A 15,414-nucleotide genomic window follows, 5' to 3' on the forward strand; every position below is an offset into this window, starting at 1 on the left:
CTCCCCGAGAAGGATCCTGACGCTGACGAGGCTGATGCTGCTGGTGAGGCTCATGATGAGGCTGATGATGCTGCTGCTGCTGAGGCTGCTGGTGATGCTGATGATGAGGCTGATGCTGATGATGAGCCCTCCCGCTGCTGCTGCTCTCGAACGAAGGCACAAAGGCTGTTTGGCTCGCCATGGCGCCACCACGCGAAGAGGGTCCCTGACGAGGAAGCAGGCGATGCACGCTGGCAGCCGCTTTCTGAAGAGATCTGATGCTGCAGCGTGACGGGGGGGAAGGGGAGACGGAGGGAGAGAGGGAGGGGGGAGGCTGCAAAAGGAGAGGAAGAGGCGAGCGACAGTGAACCACGAGATCCCCCTATAGAAAGCGGGGGGACGAAGAACTCGGCCGCAATGAGACTTTACATGCAAACAAAGCAGCAGCTGCTGCAGCCTCGTCGTGCAGCATGAGGCCTTCTGGGGAAGCGATATCACCGCAGCCGCAGGGAGGCAACGGCAAGTAGAAGAAACCCAGGAAAAACAGAAACACGGCATGAAAATAGACAAAACGTCGCAACTTTTAGAGCGCGAACGCAAAGGCTGCTTGGATCACGCGTGCTGCATGCAGCAGCAGCAGCAGCGGCAGCAGCAGCGGCAGCGAGGGTCTGCTGCTTCATGCAGAGCCTACAGGAGAAGGGCCCCCAACAGCCCCTAGTAGGGGCCCCCCTGTCTCGAGGGTGCTTTTTTTATGAAGAAAGCTTTTAGGAAAAAACACAACTCAAAAAAGGGCTTTCTTCTCATACGGTTTGGGCCTTTTGAGTTCAAGAATGACCGTAGCTGTACTCACTCTGCATGAGCAAGCTCTGAGCGAGAGACAAGCTGCCCGCTGTCGAGACACCCCGCGCCTGCAGGAAGGGGCCTCTCAAAAAGCGCTGGTTTTCCGGAACTCTTTCTTAGACCTTTTTCGCGGAAAACTGCGCCTTGATCACCGCTTTAACTCAGCGGTTCTCCCGGGGGCACAGGGGGGGAGGAAGCCTTCGAGAAGGGCCTTCTCAGCAAGCCGCTAGTCGCTGCCGCAGTTAGCCGATGCTTGCACAGCTGCCGCTTTCTGCCGTGTTGCAGCGCGTAGCCTGCGTGTTTACATCTTTTTGGCGCATGCAGCCGCTCTGCAGCAGCTGGTGAGCCTCCACACACCGGCATTTTTTTTGGCGGGAGGCATGCGAATGTGAGCGGGGTACGCGAAGACAAAGGCGAGATGGAGGATCGGCTGCGACTGAGCTTGCAGATCCTGGATATCTGCGGTGTAGAGACACCGCAGCCGCTGTACATCAAGTTCCTTTGGAGAGGAGACAAGCAAAAAAGCCCTCTCCTGCGCGTCTCGGCGCAGCAACAGGTGCAGCAGCAGACACAAGCGGAGTTTTTGTTGCCGTATGACCCCGAAACGGATGGGAGCAGACTGCTGCTGCGAGTGTGGAAGCGCCATTTGCTGCGGCATGCGCAGGTAGCGGAGGCTTGGCTGGTGCTACCCAATGAAAACTTGGTAGGCCTCTATACGCAGGCTAGCCGTAGAGAGAGAGCGAGGGAGAGAGAGCGAGAGAGAGAGAAGGGCAGCGCACTTCTAAAGGCTGCTCCACCATACATTCATCGACAGACAGACGTAGGGAGAGGAAAAATGAAAAAGTGAGATAGAGAGGGAATGAAAAAGAGACAGAGTACTTAGACCGCGAAGGGGGGGAATGAATGATACAGGAAGGGAGAGAGTGTGTGATAGATAGATAAATAAAGAGAGAGAGAGTGATAGATACAGAAAAAAAGAGAGTGATAGATACAGCAAGAAAGAGAGTGATGGATACAGAAAGAAAGAGAGAGTGATAGAGACAGAAAGAAGGAGAGAAAGAGAGTGATGGATACAGAAAGAAAGAGAGAATGAGAGTGATAGATACAGAAAGAAAGAGGGAATGATACAGCAGGAGAGAGAGAGAGATAGAGACAGAAAAAAAGAGAGAAAGAGAGTGATGGATACAGCAAGAAAGAGAGTGATAGAGACAGAAAGAAAGAGAGAGTGATAGAGACAGAAAGAAGGAGAGAAAGAGAGTGATGGATACAGAAAGAAAGAGAGAATGAGAGTGATAGATACAGAAAGAAAGAGAGAATGATACAGCAGGAGAGCGAGAGAGAGAAAGAAGGAAGGAAAGATCCTACACCTACATACATACATACACTTGTATGGGTATATTAGTAGGCGGCTAACAAGGCAGGATGGCGAAAAAGCGTCGCGGACGTGGTAGAAGGAGCAAAGCCAGCGTTCTAGAAGGATTTTAGGGAGCCTGTCTCCACAGCATTAAGAGCGGCAAAAATAGCGCAAAGGAGGTTCTACTGAACGGTTAGAAAAGGGGCGCTGGCGAAAGTGAGGCCGAGCAGGAGTATTCTTGCGCGTGTGTTTTTTCTAGAGCAAGAGCCTCATTGCAAGTTGGCTAGCTGTCTCGCCTTGCGGTTTGTGCTGCTTCTTGATTTTAGGGTGTCACGACGTCCTCTGTCTCCCTCCCTGCCCTTGGACCTCATGCGCAGCTACGTGTGCAGCTTCAGCTCAAGCGCTTCGACGCTGCAGCCTATCAGCAGCAGCTCCACGTGCAGCTGCAGCAGCAGCACCAGATCAGTAGGCAGCAGAGGGAGCAGCAGATGCACGAGCATCACTTGGCGCTACAGGATTTCCACAGCTCTGCAGACAGCCTCGTCTTCCAACAGCAGCCTTACCAGCAGCTCCAGCCATCGCCTTACTCCCCGCAGCCTCTCCCGCAGCAGCAAGCGTGTTACAGGCCCCCTTTGCCACAGAATGCACAATACGCGCAGCAAGGCAACCCTTGGCAGCAAGGCTTCTCCCCCGGATACCCCTCCCCCTCGCCGTTGCCTCAACAGCTCCCGCAGTCGCAACTGAGCTCGCATCATCAGTATTACCAGGGGCAGCAGCAGCAGTACTATGCGCAGCAGCAGGCCGCGTACTACAGTGCACAGCGACAACAACAGCAGCAGCAGCAACAACAACAAGCGCACAACAGCGCCAGCAGCAGGCGGCAAGACTTCGACGGCGAATCGGAAGATGTGGTGTACATACACTCTATTCTGCCTCGGTTGACCGTTCAGGAGATCAAAGAGTGCGTCTTGTGTCGCAAAAAATGCTTCTTAGACTTCTTAAACAGCCGTCCTGCTGTGCCTGTCTTGTCTCCTATACCGCCTGCACAAATGCATGCTCCCTCCACGCAGCCCGCTGTGCTGCAGCTGAATTGCATGCTGCTGCTGTTCAATTGCGTAATGATGCTGCTGAATTGCGTGCTGCTGCTGCTGCATTGCGCAATGACGCTACTGCTGAATTGCGTACTGCTACTGCTGCTGAATTGCATGCTACAGCTGCTGAATTGCGTACTGCTACTGCTGATGAATTGCATGCTACTGCTGCTGTTAAATTGCATGTTACTGCTGCTGAATTGCATGCTGCTGCTGTTAAATTGCGTAATGATGCTGCTGAATTGTGCGCTAGTGCTGCTGATGAATTGCATGCTACTGCTGCTGCTGAATTGCATGCTCCTGCTGCTGCTAAATGGCATGCTCCTGCTGCTGCTGAATTGCATGCTCCTGCTGCTGCCAAATGGCATGCTCCTGCTGCTGCTGAATTGCATGCTCCTACAGGGCCCTTCGCCTAAGCGAGGGCGACAGAGAGAAGGCCGTAGACTTGCTTTTGAGGCAGGAAGTGGCTGCAGCGGCAGCGAGTCACCAGCAAGAGGTGCAGCAGCAGCAGCAGGAAGCAGCAGCAGGAGCTGCTGCAGCCGCTGCCTCACACGATTCTGCAGCAGCCCCCTACACAGAAGGCGTTCTACATACGCAAGCGCAGGCACACCCGCAGTACCCCCAGTGGACTCCTCCTATGGCGCCTCCAACGCCCTCACAGCAGCAACAGCAGCAGTCGGCCTTGCTGCCTGCCTCTGCCTTGCACCAGCCTTCCCCCTTCCCGCCGCATCCAGGTAAATGACGCATACAGCTCACCCACGAGCTGCTGCCCCTCATGCTCCGTTTCGACTGCATCGGTAGTGGCTGCAGCTGCGGCGTTTGAGAGCGAGGCGTGAACGCCTTTGCAGTGCCAGTTATACGCCTCGAGAAGCTCCTTTGAGTTACCTACAGGGCAGGCAGCTTAGGCTGGAGGTGCTGCAGCACTGGCGACGTCGAAAGCGCCTTGTTAAGTGCACGGCTTCGCCGTGGACGTGTGTGTATACATATGTGTATACATATGTATATATATATATATATATCTGTATATACACATGTATAAATATATATGTATCTATATTATTTGTATGTGTTGTGATGGCCTAAAGGGAGACGCAAGGCCCTGCTTATCGGCATCAATTATATAGGAACTAGAGCGCAACTGAGGGGCTGCATCAACGATGCGAAACGCATGCAACAGCTTTTGCGCGGTTTGTACGGCTTTGGAGGGGGGCCTACGGAGATGGTGGTGCTGACAGATGACAACTGCGATCCTCTGTACAAACCAACAAGACACAACATCCTTGCCGTAAGGCTCTGTCGCTGATGCTATGGCAGCTGGCTGTTGTGCCTGTGCCAGTCCCGCCAGTCTGGCTGTGCGTCGTGCTGTATGGACAGCTCGCCTGCTATGTACGGCCGCCTAAATGCGTGCCATCAACTTCAACGTGTGCTTTGTTTGCCCGAAGATGCCCTGTTGTGTGGCTGCATCTCGTTGGACGCTCCTCCCTTCTTCTGCACTCTCTCTGCTCCTCTTTTGACAAAAAATGAAGCCCTTTTTGCATACATCGATCGATGCATGCATATTAGGAAGGGTGTCTGCAGACATTTCCGTACGTATGCATGTATGTAGGCGTTTGCATGTTTGTACTGACTGCGCACTCATGGCGATGCCTTTCTCGAAAGCAGCAGCTGCTCCCTTGACGCCGATCGTCGCTGATGCTTCGGCTGGTGGTGCTGATGGCGCTGCTGCTGCTGCTCACAGTACAGCTCTTTCTTTCTCCGTTTGCGAATAGTTTTCCGCGTTATTGTTGCTGCGGATGGATGTGCTCCCCAGGCGATGAGTTGGCTAACTGCTGGAAGCCAACCAGGAGATGCCCTATTCTTCCACTATTCAGGGCATGGTGCAAGAAGGCCAGACCCCAGTGGCATCGAGAGCGACGGCTTTGATGAAACAATCCTTCCCGTTGACTTCCAACAGAAGGGCGAGATCGTCGACGACGTGGTGAGGGGACCCCCCAATCGACGACGGCAATCTCCCCTTCGAATGCATGCACACACTGCGCACTTGAAGATGGGAGGGCCTCTGGCCACAGCAGCCGGGAGAGCTGCTACGTGCTCCTTTGGGAGGTTTTTCTTGCGTCTCGAACCACCCCGCATATGTCTCGCCTTCTGTGCGCGTCTTTTTACCGTCATACTCCACGGGCGTCACAGCCTGGAGGTCTTCAGCAGGGGCCAGATGCATTCCCACATGTGTTTGTATGTCTTTGTGCGGGTGCTTGCGTATCTTTCATGTTTGTCTGTACTTGTTTGGATATATATATATATATATATATCTATATATCCACACATATGTATATGTGGATATGTGTCTGTGTATATATAGGTATGTGTGTTTGTGTGGATTTGTATTTGTGTGGCTATGTATCTGTGCAGATATGTGTATGTACGTATATCTGTGTGTATGTATATATATCTGTGTGTATGTATATGTATCTGTGTGTATGTATATATATATCTGTGTGTATGTATATATGTATGTGTATCTGTGTGTATGTATATATATATCTGTGTGTATGTATATGTACATCTGTGTGTATGTATATATATCTGCGTGTATGTATGTGTATCTGTGTGTACATATATATCTGTGTGTATGTATGTGTATCTGTGTGTATGTAAATATATCTGTGTTTATGTATATATATCTGTGTGTGTATGTATGTGTATCTGTGTGTGCATGTATATGTATCTTGTGTGTATGTGTGAATGCGTGTGGACATATATGTGTTTGTATGGGTATGCGGATGCAAATGTGTGTTTGTGTAAAATGCGCATATGTATGTATGTATGTGTGTGGATGTGAGAAGCTTCACGAGTACCTCGTGCAGCCGCTGCCGTCCGGCTGTCGTTTAACCGCCGTCATGGATTCGTGCCATTCAGGATCAGGGCTTGACCTTTCCTTCATATGGAATCAAGCAAGTCTCAAGTGGAAGGAGGAAACAAATCCCTTTTATGTTATCGGGGATGTTCAACTCTTTAGCGGGTAAAGAGGATTTTTTGAAGCGGTGCTGCTGCCCTGGCTGCTGTTGCTGTGGCTCTTCTCATGACCGTAGCCGCTGCTCTGACCAGGCGTGCGAGCTGTAGGAGGTTTTCCTTCTAAGCAGATCTTCGTCTTTCTCAGGGAGCAATCCGTGATGCAGGCAGACTCTCATGCTTGGGAAGTTGATAAGGGAGAGGGGGGAGGGGGAATCGGGGGACGCACAAAGGCGCAAGCAGCGTACATGCAATCGCGCGCTAAGGGCCCCCCCGTATACCCAGTGTTGCTTCCTCTTCGCTCTTCGCATGCAGCGTGTGTGTGTGTGTGGCTTAAAACAGCTTTGGATTCGCCTTCTGTCTGCCTATACGGACTGTGACAGTGATGCTTTCTATTTATATTTGCTTGGCGTGCCGGCGGCTCTTTCTGGGGTTATTGGTAGTATTTAGTTAGTATATCCATCGGTAGTGTGGCGGCCCCCAATGGGCTGCGCTTCACGGATTGTTTTGCGTGGCAGCAGCCTCGCGCTGTCTCTGCTTTTCCTGCGCTTCTTCAAGGTGCGAAGACTCTCAGACGTCGGCTGATCTGCGTGGCGAGGGCATTCAACGGGCAGCAGGCGGCGCTATGACAACTGCCTTCGTTACGGCTCTCACGCAAATGCCCTTCTCTCACTCCTACCCTTCCCTTATGGATGTCCGACGCAAGCCCTTGTCTAAACGCGTTCCCCCGTTGCTGTGTAAAGATGCTCTTGTTGCTGTGTAAAGATGCTGCAGTCGCTATGTGAAAGATGCTGCTGTTGCTATGTAAAAGATGCTGCTGTTGCTATGTAAAAGATGCTGCTGTTGCTATGTAAAAGATGCTGCTGTTGCTATGTAAAAGATGCTGCTGTTGCTATGTAAAAGATGCTGCTCTTGCTGCTGCCATGTAGCGATGCTATTGCGAGAGCCGCACCGCATGCATGAGGCTCTCTGTCCTGCCGTCCACTGAGGGATGCGGGCAGCGTCTCCTCTACGGTGTAGAAGCTGCTGCATGGCTCCGTGTTGCATGTGCTGCTGCTGTCGGCAGGATGGAGGAAGCAGCCGCATGCAGGCTGCTGTATGCCTTTATTGGTGTCTCGCTCTGTGTGCGTGCTGCTCCTGCCCTTAGGCCCTGTCACAATCCATGATGCAGCGGGGTTTGTCGCAGAGGCCTCAGCTGACTTCTTCACAGCGGTTCGAGTTTAATAGACCTTTCAGGTGCATGCACGGAGACAGGCTTCCTTTGCTTGCTGCTAGTTGAGCAGTTGCGCCTCTGCCGTGTGTGTGGGTGCTGTCGTGTCGTCTTTGGTGGTGGCTAGCTAGTTTAAGTGTGTATTTTTTGGGGGGATTCGGATATTTTACGCCGCTGCTGCATGCACCTGTGCTCCCTCCGGATCTGCGGCTGCTCCTGCCTGTCCCTCAGCCTAACAGCTGCTATTCCAAACAGTAACCAATTTCTTGGCAGGCGTATCAGAAGGCGTTGCCGGGCACCTGCCACCAACACGCAGAGCGCTCTTGCTGGAGGAATGTTAGCAGCTGCAGGCGGCCTAGCGGCTGGCTTCCTCCTTGCAGAGATCCTTGACCCCCGATAGGTGAGGCTGCCGTGCTAACAGGCGTAGCGCAGCAGCGCCTCCTGCTCGGGGGAAGACGGGGAGAAAAGACGGGGAGAAAAGACGGGGGTGTGGGGAAGTGTGGCCATTTGAAAGGAAGCGCGGTGTTGGCATACCGTTGTTACATTGCTTCCCTGTTCTACGTCGCTAAGACTGTCGCCTCGCTGAGGCATGTGTCCTCTCAACCCTTTGCCCCTAAAGCTCGCAGGGGTGTCCAAAGGGGCTCTTACTCTACACATGCATGTATGCGTGTATGTATACATACATATTTGTAGATTTATGCGGAACGCTCCAGCCTGCTGCTGCTTATTCTTGTGGAGACGCGCATTCGGCCGCATGCAGCTGTTGGTCTACGTCCACACCTGCTGTTGGTGCTTCTGTTTAGGGGATTGAGGAAACGGGAGGAGCAAGCGCCTTGGCGGAAGATCGGAAGGAGGAAGGCCGCCTGCTGCTTCGTGCTTAGCACCCTCTAGCAGCAGCAGACACACGCGGAGATGCTACCCGCAACTTCGCCTCCTCCATGCTACACAGACGCGCGGCTCCATTGTCGATCCCAGTGGACTAGGTAGCTGCGCTAGCTGGCTAGCTAGACAGAGGGGTGGACTGGCGCTCGGCAGTTTATGCGAGCTGACCTGCGCGTGACTGCGTCCCCCCCATAGCTAGCTGCAAACACTACCGCTACAGTTAGCTGCCCCATTCGCAGCTCCTAGGTAACGCAGCGCCTAGCGAACAAACAGCGTGCTTTTAGCAACACTGTGAGCAAACAAACAAGCAGCTAGCTCTGCAATCGCCTCCTCCTTGGAAGGAAGAGGCAACACCGCAGCACTGCGGTGCGGCCAGGCATCTACAGCTGCAAATGCAGTAGCGAAGGACCCCCCGCCGACTGTGTGTGAGCTGCTACTGCATGTTGAGACGCAAGCCTTGTTGCTTGCGCGGCAGCTTTTCCCGCTCAAAGATCCCGTTTCTAAGCACAGTGTTGCACTATTCAGTCCTGCTACCGTCGCTGCTGCGACTGCTGCTGCAGCTGCTGCTGCTCGCAGAATGACGCGAAGCTACAGCTCTCACTGCCTGCAAAATACGGCGCTGTGCTGCAACAAAATGCGAGGCTTCGCCGCTGCTCCCCCTTCGGCCATGCCAGCTCTGACGGCCAGCAGCAGTAGGGACGGGTGCCATAAATACTGCTGCTGCTTCGCAAAAACCTTGATGCAGAGCTCTACGCACTGCAGCCAGCGACGCTGCCTGCTCCTCACTGAAGCAGCAGGGGAAAGAACCTCCTCCCGCAACGGCTGCTTTGCATGAGGGAAGCAGCAGCAGCTGGGAGTGCCGCCGACGTACCAAAAACTCAAAAAATGAGGGCGGTAGCTGCATGCAAAGCATATATATATGTATATGTATATATATGTATATGTATATATATGTATATGTATATATATGTATATGTATATATATATATATATGTATACACGCACACACAAACAACTAGCCCTTAATGCTGCTGCTGAAGCGTTTCAGAGGATGTAGCGATCCAAGCCTACATAAGCGCGTGCTGACCCCAACCGGCAGCGCGAAATGCATCGCTTGCTGCTCCTTCCAAAAGTGCGTGATCACCTGTTGCAGCGTGTCTGCCTTGTCTAGCTCCGACAAGTAGCCGAAAAAGAGCAAAAGCATCTGCGGCAGGAGCAGCAGCCGCAAACACGCAGAGAACACCTCACGTGTAAGTCTCCAAATTGCGTGTGCAAGAATTGCACGAAGCGTCCATGTAACTTACCACCTTTTCACACATGCCACGAACTCCCAGTTCTTCCAGCCAATGCATGGAAATCTCGTCTAAATGCCGCTCCTGCTCTTGAGGCTGCTCATGTTGCTGTTTTCCTATTTGACTCTGCTTCTTCGGCTTCGGGCGCTTCCCTTTCTTCCTTGCATGCAGCCTTTTTTGTTGCTTTTCTCGCATGTCGCTTTTTTGGCGCTGCGGCAGCAGCAAAGTAATGAGCGCCTTGAGATCTGCAGCCGTCCAGAGCGTGGGCAGCTGCAGTCGTGCTCCGTGTTTGCACTTCTGCTGGTCGTCTTGCCGCAGTTGCTGCTCTGGAGGGGGTTGGAGCTGCTGCTGCAGTAGCAGCATGAGTGCCTGCTGCTCGAGCAGCAGGCGCTGCTGCTGCTCGTACAGCGCATGGCTGTGTTGCCTGCTGCCGAACAGCTTGAATCGCGTTGAAACGGCTCCCCGCTTCTGCGTCTGTTGCGGCTGGATGCTCTCCTCCGTGTGCTCCGACTGCTGCTTATCCAGGGGCTGTATCGGAAGCTGCTGCTGCTGCTGCTGCTGCTGCTGCACACGCAAGCTGCAGCCGTTGCTCAGGAATTCAGCTGAAGCAGCATTGTTTGCCGCTACAGCAGCACCGCCAGCGTAGCTCTCTGTAGCCTGCAGTTCCTCAGCTCTCGCAAGGGGAGTGGGCATGTCAGCAGCAGCAGCAGCAGCTGCTGCTGCTGCTGCTGGAGCAGCAAGGGCGACTCGCTCCGACACTGGTGGCAGGGGAACCTCCCTCTTGAAGGCTGAAAGTTTTGAAGTATGCCATCCTCCTGCTCCTTGAACAGCGGAAAAGACGGCAGCAGCAGCCTGCTGCCCTCGCGTCCGACTCCAATCCCCCGAACTGCTGTTCGCTGCTGCTGCTGCTGCTGCTGCTGCTGCTGCTGCTGCTGCTGAGGAGGCAGCAGAGACACCCTTCACTGCAGCGTCAATAAACGTGCTCCACGATGGAGGCGATGCAACAACTCCTCCTAACAGACTCTGCAACAAGGGTTGCTTCGCTTCTCGCTGGGGTTGCTCCCGCTGCTGCTGCTGCTGCAACTCTGGACGCATTGATTTTTGAGCCGCTTGCTGCTTCCGATGCTGATGCATGCCACCTATTTGCACCTGCTCCGCACTCCAGGATCTGCGTAAAGCCTCGCCAGTGCCAAGAGACTGCTGCTCTAGACTATCTCGTTTGTCCTCTCCCCTCGTTCGCGGCACTGGCTCCTCCCGAGGCAGCCTCTGGGGGTGGTGTCGCTGCTCTTCTTGTTGCTCCTGCTGCTGCTCTTCTTGTTGCTCCTGCTGCTGCTCTTCTTGTGGCTCTTGGTGTTGTTGTTCCTGTTGCGCCTGCGGCAGCAGCAGCAGTTGTTGCTCTTGCCCCTGCTGCAACATTTGCTGTTGCTCCTGTTGTTGCTGTTGATGGTGCTCCTGTTGCTCCGGTTGCTGCTCTTGTCTCTGCTGCAGGATTTGCTGTTGCTGCTGCTGCATTTGTGGCCGTTGTTGTTGCTGCTGCTCGTGTTGTTCTTGCTGCAGCAACAGCTGCTGCCCCTGCTGCTGCTCTTGCTGCTGCTCTGGCACTTCGTGTTGCAGCTGCTGCTGAGGAGCTACTGTAACGACGTGGGGCGAAGCTGCCACAACAGCTGGGGTGTACTTGGAGCGTTCTACCTCCTGCTGTTGCAGCTGATGTTGCTGCTTCCCCCCTGTTTGCGTGAGAGGGTGATGCCGCCGCTCGATGCTCCAGGGAGGCGTAAGAGCTCGACTGTATTGCTTATTGCCTTTGCTCCTAGACGAGTCTGGCAGCAGCTGACGATGTGGCAACAGCAGCTGTTGCTTCGCTCCCTGCCCGCGCTGCTCTCCGTGCATTTGCTGCTGCATCTGTGCTCTGCGCTGCTGAATTTGTTGCAGCTGCAGCTCAAGCCCAGTAGGTGGCGATGTGGGGCACTGTGGCGGCTCCAGTGTAAGAGCCTGCTGCTGCTGCTGCTGCTGCTGCTGCTGCTGCTGCTGCAGTTCTCGGCTCAAGACGGTTGCCTCTGAAGAGTAGCCAGTTCCCCACGAGATGATAAAGCTCTCTTCGCTGTCTGCTGCTGCGGCCAGGGGATGTAAGGGAGCAGCAGCAGCAGCAGCAGCAGGTGCAGCAAAAGCAGCAGCAGGTGCAGCAAAAGCAGCAGCGGCAGCAGCAGCAGGTGCAGCAGCAGGTGCAGCAGCACTGCTTGCATCCCTCAAGGGCCCAGTACCCCGAAGCTGACGCTGCGCTTGATGTAGCAATCCAGCAGCTGCCACTAGAAATCCTTCTTGATGCTGTTGCTCCGTCGCTGAAGGCAGCTCCACGTCAAGATCCACGTTGGAGGGAGGCAGTGGACCGCTGCTGCAGTTGCTGCCTCCCCACAACGGCAGCAACTGCAGCAGTCCGCGTCTCGGCGCAGCCTTCTTCCTGCTGCTGCTGCTCGTGCAGCTGCCTGCTGCGTTGCTGCAGGTGCTCCCAGCCTCAGAAGAAGAAGCTTCAACAGACTGCGAAGAAGCAGGCAGCAACGCGGCTTCGCCTCCGCATGCAGCGGAAGACACCGTCTCCGCCTCGACAGCGTCTTCAGCTGCCACTCTCCTTTGCGCAAAGCGCCGCCGCTGCTGCTGCTGCTGCACCCGATCCTCTGCTTCCGTCTGTCCTTCCAATGCAGCAGGAGCTGCAGCTGAACGCGCTGCTGCATGCAGTGCGACCACTGGTGCCTCTGGCTTTTCAGGGGGGGGGAAACCAGAAGGCATCAACTCCCATCGAGGCATCGGTAAAATGATGGCAGTGCTCTTGCAGGTGCTCTTGCTGCTGCAACTCGTGGTGGGCAAACTCACGCATGTCAGTCCTGTAGCAGGGGATGCTGCTGCTGGAGCAGATCCAGAAAAAGCCTCTTCACACGCCAAGAAATCCGTGGTCGATCCACTGCACGGAGGTATGCATGCACCTGACGTCCCCTGCTGCTGCTGCTGCTGCTGCTGCTGCTGCTGCTCCTGCTGCTGCTGCTGCTGCTGCTGCTGCTGCTCCTGCAGCGGAAGAAGGCCTTGCTTTTGTGGCTCCCCACGCTGCTGCCAAGTCTGCGTGTGTTGGCGGCTGTGCAGGCTGTGCCTTTTCTCTCCTCCTACCGGCCGTTTCATAAGCGATCCGCAGCTGTCTCCATGTGTGGCATTGCTGCTGCTGCTACTACTACTAGCAATATTACTACTACTACTAGCGTCATCAGAGGCCTCCTCATCGGAGGAAAAGAAAAATGCATGCAGCCCGTATTCTATGGCTCGCTGTTCCCTATCGGCGTGGTTCTGCTGCTGCTGCGGCTGCTGCTGCTGCTGCTGCAGTGCACGTTGCGGCGTTTGCTCCTCTGCTAGCGCCTGTTGCTGCAATTGCTGCTGCTCCTGCTGTAGCCGCAGCAACAGCTGCTGCTGCTCCCGAGCAACGCGCTGCAGCAAGTCCAGCTGCTGCTGCTGCTGCAAACGGCCTCCCGCCGCGGATTGACACTGCAGCATTTGCTGCAGCAGCTGCTGCTGCTGCAGTAGCGCGTGCAAGAGATCTGGTTCTTGCGGCTGCTGTACCTGCTGCTCTTGCCGCTGGCAAGGCTTCTGCATTGCAGGCTTACAGGACCCCTCGGCAGCCGCTTCTGGATGGGAAGGTGAGTGCACATCAGCTACCTCTAAATCTGCAGTTGTCGCTCCAGTAGCTTGAACGCGAGACACCGCAGCAGCCTGAGCAGCAGCTGCCGCTCCTTCAGTTTCAGACGAGCCGTTGTCGTCTAAAGAGTCTTCCAAGTCTGACCATGAGAAATCGCTTGCATCATTCGCAACGGCCGGTTCGGCTCGATGAGTTGCCGCAGCTGCAGCTGCAGCTTGCGCTGCTGCCGCTCGTCTCGCTGCATGCGCTGCTGCTTCGTATGCTGCCCCTGCCGCTGCTGCCTTCGCATTTGCACGCGCTGTGGCAGCAGCGGCAGTGCTTGCTGCAGCGGCAAGAGTAGCACTGCTCAGTGAGGCGGGTGTCACAGCGTCAGTAGCAGCAGCAATAGCGACGGCAGAGAGGCCTTCTCCAGGCAGCCTGCTCATGTGCTGCTGCAGTCGCTGCTGCGCCTCTTCCTCCTCCGCTTGATGCTGCTGCTGCAAGAGCCGCTGCTCCTGTTGTATCCGCTGCAGCTGCTGCTGCTGCTGCCTCGCCAACTCCTCATGCTGCTGCTGCTGCCGCTGCCGCTGCTGCTCCTCCTGCTGCTCCTCTTCTTCCTGCTTTCGCCGTCTCCCCGAGAAAAAGCCCCCAAACAGAGCTGCAGCATGCACTGGATCGCTGTGGAAACACGCTGCACTGCTCCCGCTACCAACGTCTGCATCCACCCCTCTACGCCCACGATGCAGAGGCTTAGGAGACACTGCAACAGCAGCAGCGGCAGTCAACGCCTCCTGCCGCAAAACCTGCAGCAGCTGCACAAGCGCTGGTGTTGCGGCCTTTTGCATGCTGCTGCTGATGTTATTGTTATTGTTATTGCTATTGCTATTGCTGCTGTTGATGTTATTGTTATTGTTATTGCTATTGCTGCTGCTGCTCTTATTGCTGTTGCTGTTGCTGCTGCTGTTATTGCTGTTGCTGTTGCTGTTCCTTCTGCTGCTGTTGATGTTGTTATTGTTATTGCTATTGCTGCTGCTGATGTTATTGTTATTGCTGCTGTTATGAGTATTGCTGCGGTTCGAAGTGCAGCGTGCGGCAGCCCACGAAGGCAGAGGCAGCACGTCTTCAAGGCTGCAGAAGTTTGTGCTGCTGCTGCCCCTGTTTTTGCAGCTCGCAGCCAGCTGCGCAGAGAGCCGTCTGAGTGCAACCGTGGGGATCTTGTGGCAGCAGCCGCAGGCGTGAGCTCTCATCTTGCAGCTACTTCTGCAGACCGAAATGCCCTCTATCCGCAGGAGCTGCTGCTTGCCGACTTGACAGAATGCGTCTCCGCTGCCGCTGACAGCAGATCCGAAGAAGACGCAACAGTCGTGTGCAATGAGGAGGGGACCTTGAACCCTGTAGCCGCACCGTGTGAGAGCACGCAGGCAGGAGCAACCACTCGTAAAAAAAACACGTGTACTGCTTTCGAAGCGGCTCTTTAGCTTTTAAGCGGCATGGCCAGCAGCAACACAAGCAGAAGCAGCAACACAAGCAGAAGCAGCAACACAAGCAGAAGCAGCAACAAAAACAGAAGCAGCAGCACAAGCAGAAGTAGCAACAAAAACAGAAGCAGAAGCAGCAACAAAAACAAAAGTAGAAGCAGCAAGAAAAACAGAAGCAGCAACAAAAACAGAAGCAGCAACAAAAACAGTAGCAACAAAAACAGAAGTAGAAGCAGAAGCAGCAACAAAAACAGAAGTAGAAGCAGAAGCAGCAACAAAAACAGAAGTAGCAACAAAAACAGAAGTAGCAACAAAAACAGAAGTAGCAACAAAAACAGGAGCAGCAACAAAAACAGAAGTAGCAACAAAAACAGAAGGAGAAGCAGAAGCAGCAACAAAAACAGAAGTAGCAACAAAAACAGAAGTAGCAACAAAAACAGATGGAGAAGCAGAAGCAGCAACACAAGCAGAAGCAGCAACAAAAACAGAAGCAGCAACACAAGCAGAAGCAGCAACAAAAACAGAAGTAGCAACAAAAACAGAAGTAGCAACAAAAACAGAAGTAGCAACAAAAACAGGAGCAGCAACAAAAACAGAAGTAGCAACAAAAACAGAAGGAGAAGCAGA

The 15,414-nt window shown here is 54.2% G+C and overlaps 2 protein-coding genes across 2 annotated transcripts; both read left to right on the forward strand.

Moving 5' to 3' along the window:
- Positions 1-1,237: 1,237 nt before the first annotated feature.
- Positions 1,238-7,883, forward strand: LOC113147388 (metacaspase-1-like). Its single transcript, XM_026337784.1, has 10 exons — positions 1,238-1,483; positions 2,500-2,703; positions 2,971-3,134; positions 3,667-3,998; positions 4,350-4,549; positions 5,075-5,239; positions 6,105-6,283; positions 6,832-6,967; positions 7,421-7,509; positions 7,715-7,883. Exons 1-10 carry the CDS (start codon positions 1,238-1,240, stop codon positions 7,881-7,883), a joined length of 1,884 nt encoding a protein of 627 aa, XP_026193569.1.
- A 2,003-nt stretch (positions 7,884-9,886) lies between these two features.
- On the forward strand, positions 9,887-11,837 carry LOC113147389 (the record flags this gene model as incomplete). Its single annotated transcript, XM_026337785.1, has 4 exons — positions 9,887-9,944; positions 10,362-10,459; positions 11,593-11,636; positions 11,786-11,837. Coding segments are annotated over exons 1-4 (252 nt in total), but the record flags the coding sequence as incomplete, so codon positions are not given.
- Between the last annotated feature and the right edge of the window lie 3,577 nt (positions 11,838-15,414).

The sequence above is a fragment of the Cyclospora cayetanensis genome, unplaced genomic scaffold, assembly GCF_002999335.1.
Source record: "Cyclospora cayetanensis isolate NF1_C8 unplaced genomic scaffold, CcayRef3 CcayRef3_contig_20, whole genome shotgun sequence".
In the NCBI taxonomy this organism is placed as follows: domain Eukaryota; phylum Apicomplexa; class Conoidasida; order Eucoccidiorida; family Eimeriidae; genus Cyclospora; species Cyclospora cayetanensis.

Bases quoted from the DNA above. Each gene is read 5' to 3' on its own strand.
- LOC113147388 (XM_026337784.1), top strand. From the start codon at position 1,238: ATGGAGGATCGGCTGCGACTGAGCTTGCAGATCCTGGATATCTGCGGT. The intron at 1,484-2,499 runs GTAGCGGAGGCT...TCTTGATTTTAG, and splicing joins ATTTGCTGCGGCATGCGCAG to GGTGTCACGACGTCCTCTGT. The intron at 3,135-3,666 runs GTGCGTCTTGTG...ATGCTCCTACAG, and splicing joins ACCGTTCAGGAGATCAAAGA to GGCCCTTCGCCTAAGCGAGG.